The sequence below is a fragment of the Mesoplodon bidens genome, assembly GCF_964165515.1.
Source record: "Mesoplodon bidens genome assembly, chromosome: 3".
NCBI classification, from domain to species: Eukaryota; Metazoa; Chordata; class Mammalia; order Artiodactyla; family Ziphiidae; genus Mesoplodon; species Mesoplodon bidens.
Window position 1 is genome coordinate 112,651,333 of NC_138178.1, and position 24,285 is coordinate 112,675,617.

Consider the following 24,285-nt stretch of genomic DNA (forward strand, 5'->3'; position numbering starts at 1 on the left):
TGATGGACTTTGAAGCAGATTTCCCTTCTCTGAATTTGGTGTATGTTTCACAGTTTAATTTAGGGACACAGCCGGTGTCGAGAACCACTGAGACAGACACAGGATGAGGGACTGGGGTGAATAAAATTGAGTGCTTTGCACTGTGGGGCCTCAATCTGTAGAAGACCCAGCGGATATGCCCCTACACACTGTTCCTAGGTTCTCTCCATGCCCATGGTCTCCAGTACCACCTGTATGTTGCTTTCTCCAACCTAGATCTTGCTCCACACCTCAGAAGCCAAACTCATGCTATCTAATACCATGTTTATTATATACCTGCAAATTACTTCTTCCTTCTGAATATCTTATTGCTTCTTTCAGAGAATAGTACCTCCAACGAAAATTGAAAGCTGGCAGTCATCTCAGATTGTAACAAATTTCTCAAATTTTTTAATCCATCACATTCAACTGGTCCTGTCCATTTTAACTTCTGTCTCTCTCTGCAGTCTTGCATGTTCCCTCCATGTCCACTGCTGCTACTCAGTCTAGCCCTCATCGACTTTTTCATGGAGTAGTGTAGTAGCCTCTTTACTGGCTTTTCTGATCTCAGCCTGACACCTGGCAATCCACTCTCCACACTGCAGTCAGAGCAAGTCTTCTTAGATGCTAATCAGATTCTCCCTCTCTTCTGCTTCAGACCTGCAGTGACCACCCCCCTCGTTCTTAGGATAAAGTCCTAACTCCGGAGCGAGGTGTATGTGCCTGGCTCTTGGCCAGACTCTCCAACCTCATTTCTCAGTTTCCCTATTTGCCTCCAGAGTGTTAGCCATCGGCTACTTAGATTTCTCAGAATGAACTGTTCTCTACTGGATTTTATCTGCCAAGAATGTTCTCTGTTCCTTTCAGTGCCCTCTATTCTTTTTCAGCTGGTCCAATGCCACCCAATCTAGATACTATACCCAATTAGGTAAACCAACAGTACTCAGGAATTTTACATTATTCTTTAAAACTCTAATTCTGTCCTCTTTTTTGAACTCTAGAAATTTTGTTCAAAAGATGTCCACGGGGCTTCCCTGGTGGCGCAGTGGTTGAGAGTCCACCTGCCGATGCAGGGGACATGGGTTCGTGCCCCGGTCTGGGAAGATCCCACATGCCGTGGAGTGGCTAGGCCCATGAGCCATGGCCGCTGAGCCTGCGCATCCGGAGCCTGTGCTCCGCAATGGGAGAGGCCACAGCAGTGAGAGGCCCGCATACCGCAAAAAAAAAAAAAGATGTCCACGAAAACTTTAAAGTGAACAATTAGAGTTCTATACTTAAGGACACAGCACCTGAGTTCTTCTGCCTCAGCTACCACCTGGCTGCCTGTTACCAATCAAGTAGTTAACCTTTCTGAGCCTCGGTTTCCTCACCTGTAAGATGGGGGCATTGAACTAGATGGGATGTAAAGGCCTTTTGAAAATCAGGTCTGTGCTTCTAATCTGCATGGGAATGCTTCTCCTTTTAAAGCAGATGTATTTAGTAAATGCTGTTTTCTATCTTCTTGGCTCCAATGATAGTGCAGTGGCTGAGCTGTTACCCTTTACTGACTCACGGCCCTGAACTTCTCTGGTAGAAAGTTGGTTATTTTCTTGCTCATTCAATGTGATAAACTCTCCGCATTGAATTCCATTTTTTTCCTAAAAATATAACTTTGTTATTACTGAAGAACTGTATGTCCCCTAGAAAAAATTTAGAATATTTAGATAAATAAGACTCAACAATCACAAGTAATGTTTTTAATACTTTCAGTATCTACAAACACTCCCATCTTGCTACATGCATTCTTGTTCCAGTTATTAGATTTACAAGGAGGTTTTACTAATCAGGAAAGTATTTATATCTAAACACAAGATTATAACAACATTTCAGCTCTGTACTTCAGTGTCAAGGAGACAGCCCTTTTCATTAAAACTGTATGGACATGTGAGGAAATGTTATTTGTTAAAAAGTGATTGGTTAGCTCCAACAATCAATTGTTGGGGGAGATTTTGAGCTATAGAAAAAAGAGAGAAGGAAGAGGAGAGGAGAGGAAGGGAGGGGAGTGAAAGAAAGGAGGGAGGAGTGAAGAACAAGGGAGTAAAGGGACTAGGGGGAGAGGAAAGAGAAGGAAAAGGCAAAAGAGAACAGTAGTCAAGAAAGAAAGGAGAAAAGGAAGATGGAAAAGAGCTCAGAGTAGGGAGAATTACCTAGAACACAGGCGGCTGTGATGGGAACGTGGAAGTCATGTGGCATAGGCTGGGCTTCTCACAGAGGCTTGGGAAGTAAGAATGGACAACAGTGCATGTTTCTGTCCTTTGTTTTTCTCTGTGAACCTCAGGGTGAGTCTGCTTAGAAAGACGGTGTGGTGTAGCAGTTCAGAGCTTGAGCCCTGGAACAAAACTACTTAATAGCTATTTAATGGCTTTATGACCTTGAATAAATTGTATAACTCTTCTATGCTTCAGCCTCTTCCTCTGTACAGTAGAGAAATTTGTGAAGATTAAAGGACTACATAAATTATCAGAAGAATAGTTGGTAGATAGTCAGCACCCAAATGTTTAGTACTGTTATTTACAATACTGGATATAAAATACCTATAAGTAAACTATTAAATGATCATCATCCTAAATTCTAAAGTGTGAGCATCTTAGGTCTTTGTTTGGGATTTAGAGGGAGATGAAGATGATCTGATATGCTCATCCAGTGCCTCTGGAGGATTGGGGGTGCTTGAAACAAGGTCTTACACAGAGCCAGTGAGCAAAGCTATGTGGGAGAATCCCCAGCTTCACTGCTGACAGCCGTTGAGTATTTGAGCTTGTCTGTGCTTCAGTTTTCTCCTCTGTAAAATGGAGAGTGTGGGAATCTTACAGCATAGAGTAGTTGTAAGTATTAAATAAGTGCCTGACATATCATTGGTACTCAGTTAATATTATTATTAGTTCCAGTTTATTCCCAATTCTTTTATTCATTCCTATTTTTATTAGACTTTGATGATATGCATTCCAAACTTGTTTTTCCCTTAAAATGGTCGATTATTTCTTCTTAGAAATCAATAGGGAGCAACTGAAGTCAAAGCCTCTGGATTTGTTGGAGGAAATTCTTTCCCATTATGAGAGTCAGGGATCTTTCTGGGCTCTTCTTTTCCCAGTTGAAACCACTGTCATTAGTGTTTGAAGAAATTGGGGATTCAGCTCAATTTATCCCTTCCACATGATACTGAGTTCAGAATAGAACTTCCTGCCTGGTCAGTTTTAGATAATACCATTCGATGCCCTTTTTATTCTCTCTTTCCAACTGACAGCCTTTATTCTGGGATAATTTTATCAGAAATATTTTAAAATTCTAAAGACACTCCATTCAACCTTTAGAAGAGAAGCTAAATATTTCATAAGACATTTCAGTATTTGAGTTTTCTTGTGGCAACAGAGTTAAAACTGCCTTAAACCATTTCATTTTCTCTTCAGTCTTTCTTCTAAGAGTACACGCCATATCCTCCCTTCTGTCAATTACTTGTACTGCGTTGCATTTTATAGGTAAGGATGTGGGTAAATGTGTGAGTTGGTTGAGTCCAAAGTACCACTTTTAACTCGCTTTGATTTTATCTTGAGCCTCTGTCTTGGTGGCACATTAAGTACACTGATGTGTGGTTAGGAAAGGTAAATTACATTTGAGTGCTATTGTGTAAAAAGCTTAATTAGTCATTTCATATAGGAATTAGGTGTATAAGAATTAAGCAAAAATGGAAGATTAAATATATATGTTGGTAGATGTACATAAAATCTCAATGCATAAGTTTGCTTCTAAGGGGAGTTCTAATTTTACCAGCTGTCAGAGCCTAAATTAAGCTTCCTTGTGGGTAGGGTAAGAGGATTGCAGTTACTCATTGGTAACCATTACTAATGTAAAGGCTGGCTCCAAAGCATGTGTCCTGTTTCGAAAAATTAAGCCAGATTATTCTTAAACTTGTAGCTGTTTAATAGAGAAATGTGATCCCCTTCGGACTTGCTGGTGGAATAAGGAGGTAGGGAAATCTTTGCTAACCTGCAGGTTCAGATGCTGCCCCTGCTACACCGCCTCATGTGATGATCTGAGACAGAAGTCATGACTCCCTCCTCTGCACCCCCAGAGTGGTTGGTGCCACCTCTCATATTGTGGCTGTGAGAAGACTTTTCTCTCCATTTTCCCTGGACACCTAGCAGAGTGCTGTATGCTTAGTGAGTAACCAAAAGTTTTGAGTGAATGACATAAAAGATCAAATTGGAACCTGTTAATTAGGAATGGTTTTTAAAAATCATTTATCAAGCCAGTCTTTAAAATATAATTTCTCTTGAAATCCTCACATAAACCCCAAATGGATATCCCTGTCCCTGTCTTGTAGATGAAGAAACTGAAGTTCAGAGACATCAAGTAGCTCATTTAGTTTATACTGTTAGTAAGAGGTGGATGGAGCCTGGAATCAAATTCAGTTTCGTCTGGTTGTAGCAGCTATTCTCTTATCATTATCCACACTGGTTGATGATAAGCATGTTTTTTTCTCTTTTACTATACCCTCTCCTGCTGCCACAATTATTCCTCATTTAAATGTTTTCCAAGTTCTAATTTCTGCCAGGGACTTAGACAAATTGTTAGATCAGCTGGCCCAACTAGATCATTTGAGTCTCATAAAGACCCTGTGGGGTGGGTACTACTGTCACCCCATTTTCCAGATGAGAAGACTGAGGCCCTGAGAAGTAAGGAGACATGCCCAGTGCCATGTGCCCAATACCTGGCACATAGTGAATGTTGTATGAGGATTACTTATTGTTTCATCTAGCATTGTTCAGATGAGGTCATTCACTGAATCCTTTAATCTTGGAATACTAAGAAAGGGGTAAATAGTTTTTTTGAATGGTTTAAAAAGTTCAACAGCAGAGGCTGCCCTTTTTTATTTTCAAAAATACAGTGAAAATAGTTCACTTCTTGATGATATTCAGCAGGTCCCTCTCTGAAGGCAGCTGACTTGATCTGGACTAGGTCAGATTTCACATTTGATTTCTCTGTCCACTGAGAAACGTACATCCTTCTGGGGCTGAACACACACATGTTCACACACACAGCCAAACAACAAATACTGAGAGGACATTAGCAGTTGAGCCCATTGGCTAAACTATCTCCTGAGAACCAGGGGCCATCTCCTCTGTGATTAAACTGAGTCAAACTCATCTGTAATTAAGGCACTGTTAGAATGGGCTTGCTTAAGCATGTAACTGCCTTAAAGTTTTGGTTTAAATTTTCTATAAATTAGAAATGAAATTTACAGAGATTTTTGCTTGCTTTAAAAAAAAAGTTTTTGTTGTGTCTAACCTCATCACCCATCCCCTTTCAGAAAAATTAACAGAAAATAGTGAATGTGAAGGGGGAAGGACTTAGAACATAGTTTTATCTCAGCGGTAAGAATGTGGGAGTGGCAAGAAATGTTTCTTCGCCCTCATCTGGGTCAGATAATGTGTCTCTAGGAGCGCTGTTTCTAGAGGGCACCGTGGTACCATGAGAGGAATAGACTTTGGAATGAGATATGGGTTCAGATCCCAACGCTGCCAGTGAGCTAGTCACCTTCTTTGACCCTCAGTTTTCTCATCTGTAAAATGACCATAATCAGCACCACTTCACAGAATTGTGTTGACAAGTGTCTACTTCCTGTTGTATACTTCCCCTTTTAGAGGAATAGTTTTCAATTTCAGTTTGTTCTAAAAATCATGTAATTCTATAAAAAATTACCCCTGGGCTTTTAACTCCATAAGGCAGGGACCATGTCTTGTTTCCTACTATGTCACTGTTTCCTGGTCCCACGTCTGATACAAGGAAGGCCCTCCTTTTTGTCCCAGCTGCACATGACAGCTTTGTCAAAGGGCAACAGTAATCACCCACACAGTTTCTAGTTAACCAGACTAGGTTTGTCATAGAAGAGAAGTAGTTAGGAAAATAAAAGAAATAATAAGTATTCTTCTTTAAATTGAAGCATAGTTGATTTACAACATTGTGTTCGTTTCAGGTGTACAACAAAGTGATTCAGATACATATATATATATATTTTTTCAGATTATTTTCCATTATAGGATATTACAGGATATTGAATATAGTTCCCTGTGCTATACAGTAAATCCTTATTGTTTATTTTATATATGGTAGTGTGCATCTGTTAATCCTGTACTCCTAAGTTATCCCTGCCCCCCAATTTATGCCTCCCCCCCTTTCCCCTTTGGTAACTATAAGTTTGTTTCCTTTGTCTGTGAATCTGTTTCTGTTTTGTACATAGATTCATTTGTGCTATTTTTTAGATTCCATATATAAGTGATATAATATTTGTCCTTGTCTGGTTTACTTCACTTACTATGATTATCTCTAGGTCTACCCATGTTGCTGCAAACGGCAATATTTCATTCTTTTTCATGGCTGAGTAGTATTCCATTTTGTGTGTGTGTGTGTGTGTGTGTGTGTGTGTGTGTGTGTGTATACCACTTCCTTATCCATTCATCTGTCATTGGACACTTAGGTTGCTTCCATGTCTTTGTAAATAGTGCTGCTATGAACATTGGGGTGCATACATCTTTTCGAATTAGAGTTCTCTCTTTTTTTTTCTTTTTTGGATATATGCCCAGGAGTGGAATTGCTGGATCATATTGGTATTTTTTAGCTCTTTTTTTAGTTTTTAAAGGAACCTCCCTACTGTTTTCCATAATGGCTGCGCCAGTTTACATTCCCACTGATAGTGCAGGAGGGTTCAATAATGGGTACTTAACCTGTTATGAGAGTGTAGCTGTTTGCAAGACTAACTTTATATTTTCCTTGCAAATATAATCTTCAAATGTATGTTAACCAGCTGAGGGCTCTAGCAAATTATTTTTCACAAACCTGAAAGTGTACCTTTACATACGCTTGCACTGTGCTTCTTAGTCTTTAAAGAGACTGATGCTTTAGAAAGTTTAAGAGTAAGATTCTTTAAAAGCACCTCATTAAGGAACTTTCAAAATGCAAATGATTTGATTCCTCCAGCAAATGATTTGGAAGTGGGAAGTGTGCTGTCAACTGATGGTAGTAACAGGCTAACGGCTGTTCCATTTTCTCCCAAGTTGGATGACCAAGGTTTCTTCCAGGGGTTGAATCCTGGCTTGGCTCCAATCATCAGGCTCTCAGAACATGTATCAAATATGAGTATGGCAAGGGGCTCACCGAGGAGGAAACAATTAAGGGGGTAGCCCAAGAGGACTGGGACCTGTGGACTGGTCACCCTCAGTGTGCCCCTGGAGAGCTCGGCAGGGAGTCAGAGAAAGGTAATGGAAGAGGTGCAAAAAGGGACGAGAAGGACACCAGTGGTAGAAAGTGACAGGAGAGAGACTGAACAGATGAGATACAGGAGTCTGAATGACGAAGGCTAAAATGTGGCCTTTCAAAGGTTTGTAATTCAGCCTGTAGCAGTGAGTCGAACGTGTGTAAAATGTGCTTTTTATGTAGTACAGCATTGAATTGTGCCGTGAAGAAAATGTGATTTTTATAGTTGTCTTTGACTCTCCAGGTAAGTACGTGTGAACTCAGAATATTAGAGAAACAAACAGACAGGTCAAATACTAAAAACAGAAACAAATTTGGGTATAGACAGAATTATGATACGGACAGAGTACATTTCACAGGAAAATCCGGGAGTGTGTCCCAACTCTTTATTGCTTATAAAACTTTTTCTAATGATTAAAATTACCTGAATTCAGTAGACCAGTGCTTAGACATGCTTTATGTTCAGCTGAAATTTTTACTTCAGTGATATTTATCATTTTATTCCCAGTTATGTCCAACAGTGTGCTTTACACAGAGTAAGTGCTGAATAAATATTTGTTAAAAGAATGAATGTGTGACCACTATATCTCTTGTACTAGGATTTGATTTATATTACAAAATAAGTAAAATTTTGTATTTTTTTCTCATTTTCCTATGTTGTTACTTATGTCAGCCTCATTTTCTTTCATTCACACCACAAAGCCTCTAGCAGAGCTTCTGAAAATGAGCATCAAATATTCATTGTCTGCATCCAAATGTGAATTCTGCACATTGCATGGTTCGGTATATAGAGTGGAGACTACTTGGTTTCTCTAGGAATAGCTGTCTCATGATATGGGGATAGTAGTCAGTACACTGTCCACTACACAGAACACTGGTGACAGTACACACAGAAGGGGGCTGGGAGAGGTGGAGAAATAGCAGGTGACAAAGGTATCAAGAATCGGATGGACTACCGTTTCACTTGCTTTCATGATTTCTGTTTATATTTTTGTGGCTACACATGTAAGCAAGAGGGGAGGTGGAAAGCTAAGATTCCCCCTGATAGGGAGGAGTGTTTAGCTTTTTATTACAAGTTAACTCACAAGTTGAGCATTAAAATATTAACCAAAATTAATCAAAAGGTAAATCTGAAAAATGGGTTAAGTTCAATAGGGATATAGCTCTCAAGCCATCTCAATGAGTTCAAATGTAGAAGCCTGTCCTTTCTCCTTTCGACCTCCAGGTGGTGCTGTTTACCCAGCTATGGCGAGCAGGTGCCCAGCCCCGTTTCCTTCCCCTAAGGTTCACAGCTGGGCTTTCATTTTTCCAAAATATTTTCAGTTTCCACAGATGTGTTCTCTTAAATGGTCAATAAATTTTTATAACCACTATTTGAAAACTTGCAAGATTTCTGTGAATTGTGCTTCTTAGCCAAGAATATTTTTTTTTATGTCCAGGACACACCCAGAGTTAGGCGTTTACATTTGTTCATTGGTCCTCTACCTTTCCTTGCTTCTTAGAACCCAGATTCAGTCACAGACATTTGGGCTGTTAGTAGAACTCATCACTCATCCAAGTCCCTTTAAACACTTTTGTAATTTAAAAACAGATTTCTAGTTCAGTTAAGGCACCTCAACTCCATGGGCTTCTGAGTAAAGAACACCATCTTTATAGGAGTACTTTTATCCCCCAAAGCCAATGAGTGTTCCTAGAAGACCTGACCTGATTTTTTGGTGAGGGGGCGCTTGCCAGACACCCAGAAATGTTTTGATGATTTGAGGTCACCTTTCCAATGACACCCTGCAGTCCAATCCAAGTTCCTCAAAAAAAGTGTTCCTAGGAAAGAACTAAGAGGGAGTCATGGACAGTTTCTTTCCATTTTAATAGATTTCAGTGGCAAGAATGGTGGGAATTTTGTTGTACAACGTGGACATAGGATGGGAGTACAATGGTATCAATTTTACCATCGACAAGGTTTGGAATTTTTAATATTGGCTTTAAAAAAATAACCAGTTAACATGCTTTTCTTGTCCTTTTTTCCTCTTTTCTGTCACAAGGGGTTTGTAAACAAGCTGGATGAATTTATTCAATGGTTAAACGAAGCCATGGAAACCACTGAGAATTGGACACCTCCCAAAGCAGAGACGGATGGCCTTAAATTGTACCTGGAGACGCACTTGGTAGGCAAGATTGTGCTGCTCTTGCTGTTAGTTAGGGAAGGATTTTAATGTGCTACTTGTTTGTTTATGGAGAATATCAGTTTTACTTATCAGAAGTCATTATATGCTAATAAACCAAGTTTTAATGGGGTAAACTGCAGAAGCTGAAAATTAACAGGCATTTCAAGTAATACTATGAAATCTAAATCCTCCATATTTCAAGCTATTTTTTCAAAACTTTTTCCAGAAAGGTAAGTAATTATTTTTAAAAATACCTTAGAAAATTTTACTAGACCTTTGCTCTCTAAAGTGACAATTGAAGGTTTTCCTCTTCTTAAAAAAAAAAATGAAAGAGGTAATTTTGATGACCATTCTAAGTTTTCTAGAATTCTTGTAAAATTAATGAACCTCTCATTATCAAGAGAGTCTACTTTATCTGTTCTACATTGGGTTATTTTAATAAAATATTTAAAACGATGATCTCCATCATTTTTGCTGCTATGTGGGTTTTTCAGCATATAATTAATACAACTGTCATTACACTGGTCCCTGTGCACAGGGAAATCCATGGAGAGGAAGTAGAAAACACTTGGATGAATATGCTTCTGAATATGTTAGAAGCAAGAATTATAGACTGGGGGACATTTGATGAACCTCATGAGGTTTTTACTGAATGCTTCAAATGGCCGATATCAATTATGAAGGGGTGGAAACCAAGTAGTGGAGTGTGATAAAGCATGAAGAAAAAGCACGTTGTCATAGGAAATGAAAATTCAAGCTTTAAGGATCTCATCTTTATTCCTTTCACTGATAGCATAAAATCGACAAAGGCAATGAACACGAATCCTTGGGTACCCGACTGTGGGGCTGATTTTCTGCCCCTCTTACATACTCAGAATTTGGATTGAGTAAACAGTGTGTGGGAGTCCTGCATGTACGTTAGTTAGTTCACAGGGTTCCAGAACTGTTCCCTGTGATATTAAGTGAGAGAAGGAGAGAGAGGGAGAAGAGAGAAGGAGAGAAGAGGGGGAAGACAGAGAGGATGTTTTAGTTTTTTGCTGTTTGCATTTTGCAGTGTATTTTATATCATTGCAAGAAAAACAGCCTCAAAATCCTATTGCTGAATGCAAATAGTCTTGTGAAAGATTAAAAAAGAAAATCACAAAACTGGTAGAGGATGCTTCTGTTTTTAGAGACCTGGGTTGATGGTGTGTAAATATGCCAGTGACCCTAACCACCTCTCTTGTACGTGGGTTTTTAAATACTGCCCTTAGTATTCAATTCCCTGTTGAGTAGAGCCTTGATTTTTTTTTAAAGAGGGCATTTCATAATAGCAAGATAAAGATATTCAGTGCTTTATAATGTAAATTGTATTAATTAGAATGTCAACTTTTCACTGGCATTGTTCTGACAGAAATTCTAATCTGTGTTTAAACAGGAGTATATGAACTTTATTTCACATTAAGTGTGCTGTCTTAATTTCTCTTGGTTTAATATTTTATGGAAAACACACATTTAGTTTTTGAGGTCCCAGAGGGCATGGGGACACAAAGGGCACTTTAACGCTAGACTATTTATTGAAATGAAAGCCAGGCTAGGAGAATATGAACCAAGGTCTCTCCTCTCTTTGGGAGTTGAGTGACACAACCTCTTTGTAACCAACGTGCACTCCTGGTCTCAAATCCGTACTACAGAATTCTTTACTTAGCATCCCTGTGTTGGCCTCTGTCTCATTCTAGCCCAACACTATCCACTAGAGCTTTCTGTGATGATGGAATATTCTATATTGCACATCCAATGTGCAATAACTAACCACACCTATCTACTGAGCACTTGAAATGTGGCTAGAGTAACTGAGGAAATGAATTTCTAACTCTGATTAACTTACGTTTGCATTTAAATTGCCACATGTGGCTTGTGACGACTGTATTCTAGTCCTGTAAATTGTGGAACTCTTTACAGAAGTAATGAATGGCAAGTATCCAGTACCTGCCTCATAATGACATTCTCATTCAAAATGTGAAAATCATTATCCCCTTTGCTGTGGATCTCTACCTCAGATCCACAACAAACAGCCCTTCTTGAAATGTTTATCTCTTAAAGAATAACCTTATTCCCGCCTAATGGTCAACACTTTCTTGAATGAATTTTCTCCACCATCATGTCTGTATTAGTTGGGCTAGAGATAACATGGGAACATCTTTACCTCTGCTTTGCGAATAGTGAGGGACTGTAATCTCCAGATTTTTTTTTTTTTTTTTTTGCGGTACGTGGGCCTCTCACTGTTGTGGCCTCTCCCGTTGCAGAGCACAGGCTCTGGACGCACAGGCTCAGAGGCCATGGCTCACGGGCCCAGCTGCTCCGTGGCATGTGGGATCTTCCCGGACCGGGGCATGAACCCGTGTCCTCTGCATCGGCAGGCGGGCTCTCAACCACTGTGCCACCAGGGAAGCCCTGTAATCTCCAGATAATTTCAGGGGCTGAAATTATGAATAATACTGTTTAACAGTTACTGAAGACCTACTGGGTGTGGATTACCATTGAATGATACTTAAAGACAATTATTGAGTCACTCTTTTACTGCATGCTGTGTCTGCTAGTCTAGATACAGCCTGTTGTTTAAACATCTTTCAAACTCTGAGTTACTGTCTATATGAGCACAATGTCTATCTACATATCTCCTGAGCAATATTGTCATTTATATTTTTTATTGTATTTCCTTACTGTGGTGCTGAGTTAATATTAGGTTATTCTTCTCAAAAGAAGGCATAAAGGGCTTCCCTGGTGGCGCAGTGGTTGAGAGTCCGCCTGCCGATGCAGGGGACACGGGTTCGTGCCCCGGTCCAGGAGGATCCCACATGCCGCAGAGCGGCTGGGTGCGTGAGCCATGGCCACTGAGCCTGTGTGTCCGGAGCCTGTGCTCCACAACGGGAGAGGCCACAACAGTGAGAGGCCAGCATACAGCAAAAAAAAAAAAAAAAAAAAAAAAGGCAAAAAATATCTACCTTTCCATAAAGAAAGTATACAACTAAGTCTAGAGATTTATATTTCTTAGTTCACACTGTATAAGTCATTACTGCTCCTTAATGAGTGGGCAAGAGGTATTTATTTGCAAGATTATCTAGTATGTAGACTTAGCTACATGAGTTTCATTAAACATCTCTATAGAGTCTATAATTTAAACATTAAACCAACAGATGTACAAGCCTCTGAGTCCGGTGTCTCCCCTGAGTTAATAATGTGTTAGAATAGTTGGCACCCTGCAATATCTATGATAAACAAAAGCAAATAAACAATAACAAAAGTTGTACATTTATATTTTGATACTTAATTCAATTCTTTTCCATAACAGTAACCAAGGGTTTTCACCAACACAAATCAATTAAACCTTCACAATACCTTTATGAGAGATATGAAGGAGCTTTATTCTAACTGTAAGAAATACTGTGAAATTGCAATGATACATCAATGATTTTCCATGATAATTAATCATCTGCTTGCAACCTGGCTGCTCCTTCAAAAATACAATTCCTATCTTTTTAGAAAATGACATTTGCAGGAAAATGTTTGAATTTTGCAAGTATTGAGCATATTGGACATTGCTCTTTGAAAACCACTTTTAAAATAGCATTGTATACATATCTTCTTGAATGGATTCCCTTCTTCTTCACTTCTGTCCACTTTTTTAACAGCTTCGTTGAGGTATAATTGGCATACTAAATTGTATATACTTAATGTAAACAATTTTGCAAGTTTTGACAAATGACAAATGTATACACCCATGAAACCGTCACCACAGTCAAGGTGGTGAACATATCCATCACCTCCAAAAGCCTCTTCATGACCCTTTGTAATTGCTCCCTCCCTTCCCTCTCAGCCTTTCCTTCATCCCTAAGTAATCAAGGGTCTACTTTCTGTCACTGTTAGATTGTACTTTCTAGAATTTTGCATAAATGGAATCAAACAATATGTTCTCTTTCTCTCTCTTTTTTTTTCTTTTTTGGTCTGGTTTCTTTCACCCAGCATACTTATTTTGATGTTGTATGTTCCAATTGTTCATTCATTTTTATTGCTGAATAGTATTCCATTGCATAGTTATAACACAATTTGTTTACCCATTCAACCGATGGTGGACACTAAGGTTGTTTCCCTCACCACCATTTTTATTGGCTAAAGAAGCAAAAGTCACCAAAAGATACATGTAAGTAGAAGCATCATAAATAGTTCTTTGTGGGCTATTTAGATTTTTTTCCTTGGAAAGAATTTATATTATCTTCAGAGTTAGACTGCTGAAGAGTAAAGCAGCAGAGCATGACAGCAACTTCTCCCTCAAGAGATTACATTTCATGTCCGTTTGCTTCCGAAAAGATAACTGTCATCTCCCAAATAGTTTTTATACATGCCTAATTCACAAAATGGTACCACATCATATGCAATCAATTGCAGGAAAACAAAGCAGAAGTTTTTTTTAAAATCTGTAGCCAATCAGAGTATCTAGTAGGAGAAAGCAAAGTCAAACTGACACCAGACATCTGTGTGATAATTAGGAAAAAGAGCCAAGCATAAAGGCCTGGCTTAAACTTGGGAGATAAATTTGCATAGGTAGCACCATGCCATGTTGGGCAAACATTAACCAACCACATAGAAATAGCCGTGGAAAAACAATATTCTTAATTCAATTTGATAAATGAGAAAATGGGGGTAATGGTGATGATGAATTCATATATGTTAAGCACCTGCGAGTGCCAGGCAGTTGTTTATGTGTTAGGAATACATGATGAATGAGTTTCGCTTCTTTCTTCTAGGGATTTGCAATCTAAGGGAGATGACCATAGATTAAATGTAGTCATCTGTGGACCCATAAATGATGAATGTAATAAAATTTTGAGCAGTAAATTTCTTGTAGGATAAGCAAAGTACTGTTTAGAGCACAGAGCAAAGTTTTCTTGGTTCTTCCTCAGAGTAGGGAAGGCTCAGAGAGGTAATTTGACGTAGACCTCACAAGCCATATATGATTTGTTGGATAAAGAGGGAAGGAGAGGAGATGGGAGGACATTTTATGGGCAAGTAAGGGTGGTGGGGTGAGCCATCTGGTGTGGCTGAGGCTAAGTTGTGTCCTGCAGGTTAGGGCTGGGTGGTAAAAGAGATTGAATGTCCTTTTAATGGATTGAACTTTTCTCTGGGGGCAATGGGGACTCATTGAAGGTTTGATTTTATTTTAAAACAGGAGAGTGACAAGAATCAACTAAATCCCATGGGGAAGGGTCAGCTTGCCATAGATTAACTGGATAAGTCCATGGCTTAAATGAGAGAATAACAATGGGCATAATGGAAAATGAATATGAGTATAACAATCTGCCCTTGAAGGGTCTGAAATTTTTTCCTCATTCCTTATTGTGTCATTATTCTAAGTACTTATAAAAACAGACTGAACTAAACTAATAATATGACTGGCTAACAAAAGCTCAGTACAGATGTTTTCCTGCCTTTACCATCTATATTTAGGTATTTGTATCATTTTTTTAAAATAGCTTTCATTTGTATCATAAGAAAAACAATATACTTCTCACAAAGTTTTTAGTCATACCAGAAAATTTCCCAAAATACATTCAGCTGTGTTTCTTTTGCTTGCCCTTCTGTGTCTACCTGTGTTCCATTTCTCATTGATTGAAGTGAAGAGATGACAGGCTCTCTGTTTTCCCACTTCCCGGTGCCCAGCTCTCCCTGCCTACCCTCCTCTGCTGAGAGGACAGGCAGCTCTGGTCCAAGAAAGCTGAGCTTCACAACACGAGCAGCTACCACATGCCTGTACTCTTCAGTTAACAACAGACACTTGATTACGCTTCAAAAGCCTGAGCTGTCTCAGTTTGGCTGCCACCTCCCCTTAGCCTTGCTGAGTAGGGCTGGTGACCTCATAGGAGCTTTGAAGTTCCATTTGCTTGTCCCCCTTGATTCCTGTCAGTTTAAAGTGAGTAGCTGAGAGTTTAGCAGGCAGAAGCATTACTTCTGTTTGAGGGATTTGAGATACTTGACTCCCAGCCTTGAGTTACTTACTTTGGTAGCTTGTGGATCTTGTGGATGGAAAGATCTGCTGGAAATTTATAGCACTTAGGCATTTTGAGGTTGATGCCTGGGGACAGGAGGCTCATTTTGGACATGTGAAAGTCCTGGACCACATTCTTTTGCTCATATAACTTATTCTATGCATTGAGGAGACAAATAGTGTTGTCTTCCTCTTCAGTTAAAAAGGATCCCTGAACTGTTCCAAGCACCTGGGAACGTACTTTTTGCCTGACTCAGTTTAGGGACTCTTGTTCCCATCATTTTAAAAATTGCTGTCGGAGATTGGTTCAAGGTGGCGGAGTAGAAGGATGTGCGCTAACTCCCTCTTGCGAGAGCACTGGAATCACAACTAACAGCTGAACAGTCATCGACAGGAAGACACTGGAACTCACCAAAAAAGATACCCCACATCCAGAGACAAAGGAGAAGCCACAATGAGACGGTAGGAGGGGCGCAATCACAATAAAATAAAATCCCATAACTGCTGGATGAGTGACTCACAAACTGGAGAACACTTATACCACAGAAGTCCACCCACTGGAGTGAAGATTCTGAGCCCCACATCAGACTTCCCAACCTGGGGGTCCGGCAACGGGAGGAAGAATTCCTAGAGAATCAGACTTTGAAGGATAGTGGGATTTGATTGCAGGACTTCTACAGGACTGGGGGAAACAGAGACTCCACTCTTGGAGGGCACACACCAAGTAGTGTGTGCATCGGGATCCAGGGGAAGGAGCAGTGACCCCAGGGGAGACTGAACCAGCCCTACCTGCTAGTGCTGGAGGGTCTCCTGCAGAGGCGAGGGTGGCTGTGGCTCACTGTGAGGACAAGGACACTGGCAACCGAAGTTCTGGGAAGTACTCCTTGGCATGAGCCCTCCCAGAGTCTGCCATTAGCCCCACCAAAGAGCTGGGTAGCCTCCAGCATTGGGTCGCCTCAGTCCAAACAACTAACATGGAGGGAACCCAGCCCCACCCATTAGCAGAGAAGCAGATTAAAGTTTTACTGAGCTCTGCCCACCAGAGCAACACCCAGCTCTGCCCACCACCAGTCCCTTCCATCAGGAAACTTACACAAGCCTCTTAGATAGCCTCATCCACCAGAGGGCAGACAGCAGAAGCAAGAAGAACTACAATCCTGCAACCTGTGGAACAAAAAACACATTCACAGAAAGATAGACAAGATGAAAAGGCAGAGGGCTACGTACCAGATGAAGGAACAAGATAAAACCCCAGAAAAACAACTAAATGAAGTGGAGATAGGCAACCTTCCAGAAAAAGACTTCAGAATAATGATAGTGAAAATGATCCAGGACCTCGGAAAAAGAATGGAGGCAAAGATTGAGAAGATGCAAGAAATGTTTAACACAGACCTAGAAGAATTAAAAAAGAAACACTAGAAGAATTAAAGAACAAACAAACAGAGGTGAACAGTACACTAACTGAAATGAAAAATACACTAGAAAGAATTAATAGCAGAATAACTGAGGCAGAAGAACGGATAAGTGACCTGGAAGACAGAATGGTGGAATTTCTGCCACAGAACAGAATAAAGAAAAAAGAATGAAAATAAATGACGACAGCCTCAGAGACCTCTGGGACAATATTAAACACAACATTCACATTATAGGGGGTCCCAGAAGGAGAAGAGAGAGAGAAAGGAACCGAGAAAATATTTGAAGAGATTTTAGTCGAAAATTTCCCAAACAAGGGAAAGGAAATAGCCACCCAAGTCCAGGAAGTGCAGAGAGTCCCAGGCAGGATAAATCCAAGGAGAAACATGCCGAGGCACATAGTAATCAAATTGACAAAAATTAAAGACAAAGAAAAATTATTGAAAGCAACAAGGGATAAATGACAACATACAAGGGAACTCCCATAAGGTTAACAGCTGATTTCTCAGCAGAAACTCTACAAGCCAGAAGGGAGTGGCATGATATATTTGAAGTGATGAAAGGGAAGAACCTACAACCAAGATTACTCTACCCGGTAAGGATCTCATTCAGATTTGACGGAGAAATCAAAAGCTTTACAGACAAGCAAAAGCTAAGAGATTTCAGCAACACCAAACCAGCTCTACAACAAATGCTAAAGGAACTTCTCTGAGTGGGAAACACAAGAGAAGAAAAGGACCTACAAAAACAGACCCAAAACAATTAAGAAAATGGTAATAGGAACATACATATCGATAATTACCTTAAACATGAATGGATTAAATGCTCCAACCAAAAGACACAGGCTCGCTGAATGGATACAAAAACAAGACCCATATATACGCTGTCTACAAGAGACCCACTTCAGACCTAGGGACACATACAGACTGAAAGTGAGGGGATGGAAAAAGTTATTCCATGCAAATGGAAATCAAAGGAAAGCTGGAGTAGCAATACTCATATCAGATAAAATAGACTTTAAAATAAAAAATGTTACAAGAGACAAGGAAGGGCACTACATAATGATCAAAGAATCAATCCAAGAAGAAGATATAACAATTGTAAATATATATGCACCCAACATAGGAACACCTCAATACATAAGGCAACTGCTAAGAGCTATAAGAGAGGAAATCGACAGTAGCACAGTAATAGTGGAGGACTTTAACACCTCACTTACACCAATAGACAGATCATCCAGAAAGAAAATAAGGAAACAGAAGCTTTAAATGGCACATTAAACAAGATGGACTTTATTGATATTTATAGGACATTCCATCTAAAAACAGCAGATTAATCTTTCTTCTCAAGTGCAAACGGAACATTCTCCAGGATAGATCACATCTTGGGTCACAAAGCAAGCCCTAGTAAATTTAAGAACATTGAAATCATATCAAGCATCTTTTCTGACCACAACACTATGAGATTAGAAATCAATTACAGGGAAAAAAATGTAAAAAACACAAACACATGGAGGCTAAACAATGTGTTACCACATAACCAAGAGATAGCTGAAGAAATCAAAGAGTAAATTAAAAAATGTCTAGAGACAAATGACAATGAAAACACGACGATCCAAAACCTACAGGATGCAGCAAAAGCAGTTCTAAGAGGGAAGTTTATAGCTATACAAGCCTACCTCAGGAAAAAAGAAAAATCTAAAATAAACAATCTAACCTTACACCTAAAGGAACTAGAGAAAGAAGAACAAACAAAACCCAAAGTTAGTAGAAGGAATGAAATCATAAAGATCAGAGCGGAAATAAATGAAATATAAACAAAGAAAACAATAGCAAAGAACAATAAAACAAAAAGCTGGTTCTTTGAGAAGATAAACAAAATCGATAAACCATTAGCCAGACTCATCAAGAAAAAGAGGGAGAGGACTCAAATCAATAAAATTAGGAATGAAAAAGGAGACGTTACAACAGACACAGCAGAAATACAAAGCATCCTAAGAGACTACTACAGGCAACTCTATGCCAATAAAATGGACAACCTGGGTGAAATGGACAAATTCTTAGAAATGGGTAACCTTCCAAGACTGAACCAGGAAGAAATAGAAAATATGAACAGACCAATCACAAGTAATGAAATTGAGACTGTGATTAAAAATCTTCCATCAAACAAAAGCCCAGGACCAGATGGCTTCACAGGTGAATTCTATCAAACATTAGAGAAGAGCTAACACCCATCCTTCTCAAACTCTTCCAAAAAATTGTAGAGGAAGGAACACTCCCAAACTCATTCTATGAGGCCACCATCACCCTGATACCAAAACCAGACAAAGATACTACAAAAAAAGAAAATTAAAGACCAATATCACTGATGAACGTAGATGCAAAAATCCTCAACAAAATAGTAGCAAACAGAATCCAATAACACATTAAAAGGATCATACACCATGATCAAGTGGGATTTATCCCAGGGATGCGAGGATTCTTCAATATACACAAATCAATTAATGTGATACACCATATTAACAATTTGATCATCTCAATCGATGCAGAAAGAACTGTTGAGAAAATTCAACACCCATTTATGATTAAAACTCTCCAGAAAGTGGGCATAGAGGGAACCTACCTCTATGTAATAAAGGCCATATATGACAAACTCACAGCAAACATCATTCTCAATGGTGAAAAACTGAAACCATTTTCTCTAAGATCAGGAACAAGACAAGGATGTCTACTCTCACCACTGTTATGCAACATAATTTTGGAATTCCTAGCCACGGCAATCAGAGAAGAAAAAGAAATAAAAGTATACAAATTGGAAAAGAAGAAGTAAAACTGTCACTGTTTGCAGATGACATGATACTATACATAGAGAATCCTAAAGATGCTACCAGAAAACTACTAGAGCTAATCAATGAATTTGGTGAACTAGCAGGATACAAAATTAATGCACAGAAATCTCTTGCATTCCTATACACTAATGATGAAAAATAAGAAAGAGAAATTAAGGAAACACTGCCATTTACTGTTTCAACAAAAAGAATAAAATACCTAGGAATAAACCTACCTAAGGAGACAAAAGACCTGTATGCAGAAAACTATAAGACACTGGTGAAAGAAATGAAAGATGATAGAAACAGATTGAGAGGTATACCATGTTCTTGGATTGGAAGAATCAATATTGTGAAAATGACTATATTACCCAAAGCAATCTACAGATTCAATGCAATCCCTATCAAATTACCAATGGCATTTTTCACAGAACTAGAAGAAAAACATCTTAAAATTTGTATGGAGACACAAAAGACCCCGAATAGCCAAAGCTGTCTTTAGGGAAAAAAACGGAGCTGGAGGAATCAGACTCCCTGACTTAAGACTATACTACAAAGCTACAGTAATCCAGACAATATGGTACTGGCACAAAAACAGAAATATGGGTCAATGGAAGAGGATAAAAAGTCCAGATATAAACCCACGTATCTGGTCACCTAATCTATGACAAAAGAGGCAAGGATATACAATGGAGAAAAGACAGTCTCTTCAATAAGTGGTGCTGGGAAAACTGGACAGCTACATGTAAAAGAATGAAATTAGAACACTCCCTAACACCATACACAAAAGTAAGCTCAAAATGGATTTGAGAACAAAATGTAAGACTGGACACTATAAAATACTTAGAGGAAAACACAGTAAGAACACTCTTTGACATAAATCACAGCAAGATCTTTTTCAATCCACCTCCTAGAGTAATGGGAATAAAAACAAAAATAAACAAATGAGACCTAATGAAACTTAAAAGCTTTTGCAAAGCAAAGGAAACTACAAACAAGACAAAAAGACAATCCTCAGAATGGGAGAAAATATTTGCAAATGTATCAACTGACAAAGGTTTAATCTCCAAAATATATAAACAGTCCATGCAGCTCAATATTAAAAAAACAAATAACCCAATGAAAAAATGGGCAGAAGACATAAGTAGACATTTCTTCAAAGAAGACATACAGGTAGCCAAGAAGCACATGAAAACGTGTTCAACATCACTAATTATTAGAGAAATGCTAATCAAAACTACAGTGAGATATCAGCTCACACCAGTTAGGATGGGCATCATCAGAAAATCTACAAACAACAAATGCTGGAGAGGGTGTGGAGAAAAGGGAACCCTCTTGCACTGTTGGTGGGAACATAAATTGATACAGCCACCATGGAGAACAGTGTGGAGGTTCCTTAAAAAACTAAAAGTAGATTTACCTTATGACCCAGCAATCCCACTCCTGGGTATATACCCTGAGAAAACCATAATTCAAAAAGACACATGTACCACAGTATTCATTGCAGCACTATTTACAATAGCCAGGTCATGGAAGCAACGTAAATGCCCATCAACAGACGAATGGATAAAGAAGATGTGGTACATATATACAATTGAATATTACTTAGCCATAAAAAGGAACGAAATTGGGTCATCTGTAGAGACGTGGATAGATCTAGGGACTGCTGTATGGAGTGAAGTAAGTCAGAAAGAGAAAAACAAATATCGTATATTAATGCACATATGTGGAGCCTAGAAAAATGGTACAGATGAACCAGTTTGCAGGGCATAAATAGAGACACTGATGTAGAGAACAAACGTATGGACACCAAGGGGGGAAAGTGGTGGTGGTGTGATGAATTGGGAGATTGGGATTGACATGTATACACTAATATGCATAAAATGGATAACTAATAAGAACCTTCTGTATAAAAAAAATAATTTAAAAACGATAAAAATTGCTGTCATCCAGACATTTTACTGATTTATTACTTTATTCTTTTTCTTTAGAATGTGATGACTGTTTTAAAGTAGAATGACAGAGAAATACTGGATTTATTGAGCACTTGCTATTTAGGGTGGTGGTATGCTAAGCACTGAAGAGACAGTTTGCAGACTGCCTTGTACTATGAGGGTTTATGCACTATCGAAGGACACCATGTATGGACAAGAGCCAGTGCATGACCTAACTCACTTGAGCCAGGATGCTGTCACCCACTATCTGTCTCCCTGTGTAGACCCATGTGCAGATCTTACTTATCTACTGTGTTACATGGAATTTTGGAATCTTGAAGCAATTCACCTGGCATAAATGATATTAAGATAAAAGTTTCAGGCCTGAAACAGATCTGTACTCTAGCCAGAAAAATGCCTGTCATATCTACTGAAGGTTGTTGTGAAGATCACATAAACCTGTTGTAAGTGAGGATGCTTTGTTCACTTTGGAGGAGTTTTGTGCACCCCTCGGAGACCCTGAGAACAGGTGGTGTGAGAATCTCGGGTGTTCCTAGAGAGGTTGAATCTCTCCCCACCTACCCTGCCCTAATGATTCACCTGTGACTGTCACCTCCTTGAGGGACTGCTTGTGTCTTTTTGGTGTCTGCTCTGACCCCTGCCCTGCACATGCATAATAAGTACTAAACAAATCTGTTAAATGAATAAATGAGCATTTGTAAAAGCAGTGTTATGACCATTACAGCAGCAAATTATAGCTAATATTATAAATCATCAAACAATAACTGAGAATGTCTGCAAGGTAAATTATTTCCTCTACAGTTTCCAAATCAAAATGAACTCTGGTCACAGAGCTTTTGGGGTATTGTCTGGTATATTTGTGAAAAGAAAAACACCTATAGAGGGAAAAAATAGGATAGTTTCTTCTGCTTTCAGGGTGTAATTCATCCCCTTTGGCAAAAAAACACATAGAAAATAAAATGTTAACTCAGATATTAGAAAGGCTAAGAAAATTCCACAGGTTAACATTACTATTTCAAAAGATGAAGACTGTATGACTACACAGGATGTTAATGACTTGACATTATGAAATTTATTAAACTTATTTTTAAAGCAATTTGGTTCCCCCTCTCAAATGTATGAAGCATCTGGGAGTTGGAATAGATCTTCCCCAGGCTGCCAAACAAATTTTTAATGAAACTGGAGTCCTTCAGGGATTGTCCTAAATCCACATAATATTCTTAGGTCTTGGTGTTTGCACTGGGACCTGTATATTAGCAGATGTACATGTGAATAATATACTTACATCCATCCATCACCTTGGTGACTCCACATCTGTAGGGGCTGCTGCACATCAATTATTCCACCACAGGGGGTAGAGAGATATTTGGGCCAGCATTGACCTCTTTTTCAATTAGGGCCTCAGAGCAGTGTGTTCTGGAAGTCACATGGTCCCTTTAGACAGAACCTCTGCAAATCCATTTGGCCTAATGTGGCCATGCTGGGAAGTCAATGTGATTACCTGTGCCAGGTGTGGAGGTAGCATCCAGAAAAGCAAATGAAAATTTGGTCACTAAGAGGCACCATCAACGTTCATGCTCTCTCCCATCTATCTAATCCTTGAATAAGATATTAGCATGTCTATCAAAAAAAGAATGCCAGCCTTAGTAAAATATATTTACCTTCCACAAAAAAATGCAACTGCTTGTTTGAAAGAAATTGTGATTTGGTTGAGGAGCTAAATTCACTTTCGAATGCTTGGAAATGTTTTTATTATCTGCGGTTTCAGGAAAAAAAAGTTTCCTCAGGAAGAGCAAGGATTTTTGTCTTTATATCTTAGTGCCTTTTTTTAAAAAAGGAAAATAATGTTTTTATAATGCTTTGCTTTTTGTTCATGAACTTGGAACATCTTTCTCAAGAGTACATAGTGCTTTTCATTTTTTAAAGCTTCTGATATTATACGTGGTGGTGTGGTGTGTTGCATATTGTCGTAACTAATAAATCAATGACAAATGTAGCCACTTCATTTTGTTGGGGAGATATATAATTGTGGTGGTGGCTGACCATTTATTTAATTATGTGGTAAGCACCATATGATGAGAGGGTAAAGTTAAATTGATGATTTGGGCTATCTCAGCCAGGGTACAGTTTACATGGCAATTACACCGGGATCATCTAAGTGTAATTGGCAAGTAATTTTGTAAGCGAAGGAACATGACAGCTCATTTACATGGTGTTCAATGAGTAAAATTTGGGGACATTTATCAACCACTTCCAAGTGAAGAGTGATTGCACCAATATAGCCCAAAATACTATAGGCAGCATTTTGAAAGCTTCGTGGAAGGTTTTTGGTACGAATCTTCATTCATTTGCTTCTTGAACATTTATTAGGTGTGTGCTGTGTGCCAGGCACTGTGCTAGGCATTGAAGATACAAGCACAGATGAAAAGTGAAGTTCTACTTTCAACTCATGGGTGGGAAGCAGACCATCATCAATAGTTATACAACAGTGTAGTAAGTAGAGGTTCGAGCTCTGCAGTTACTGTGGATGCTGAGGAGGGGAAACCAGGAGGCTGGAAGATGGTCAGGGAAAACTTGCTAGCAAGGGTGACACCTGAGATG

The 24,285-nt window shown here is 39.0% G+C and overlaps 1 protein-coding gene across 4 annotated transcripts in view; it reads left to right on the forward strand.

Moving 5' to 3' along the window:
* Positions 1–24,285, forward strand: part of AKAP6 (A-kinase anchoring protein 6) — a 595,645-nt gene that overhangs the window by 336,936 nt on the left and 234,424 nt on the right. For all 4 annotated transcript variants that reach the window (XM_081229677.1, XM_081229676.1, XM_081229679.1 and 1 more), the window contains one exon: positions 9,345–9,467. In XM_081229677.1, the coding sequence (XP_081085803.1) occupies positions 9,345–9,467 (123 nt within the window). The remainder of the gene's footprint in view (positions 1–9,344; positions 9,468–24,285) is intronic.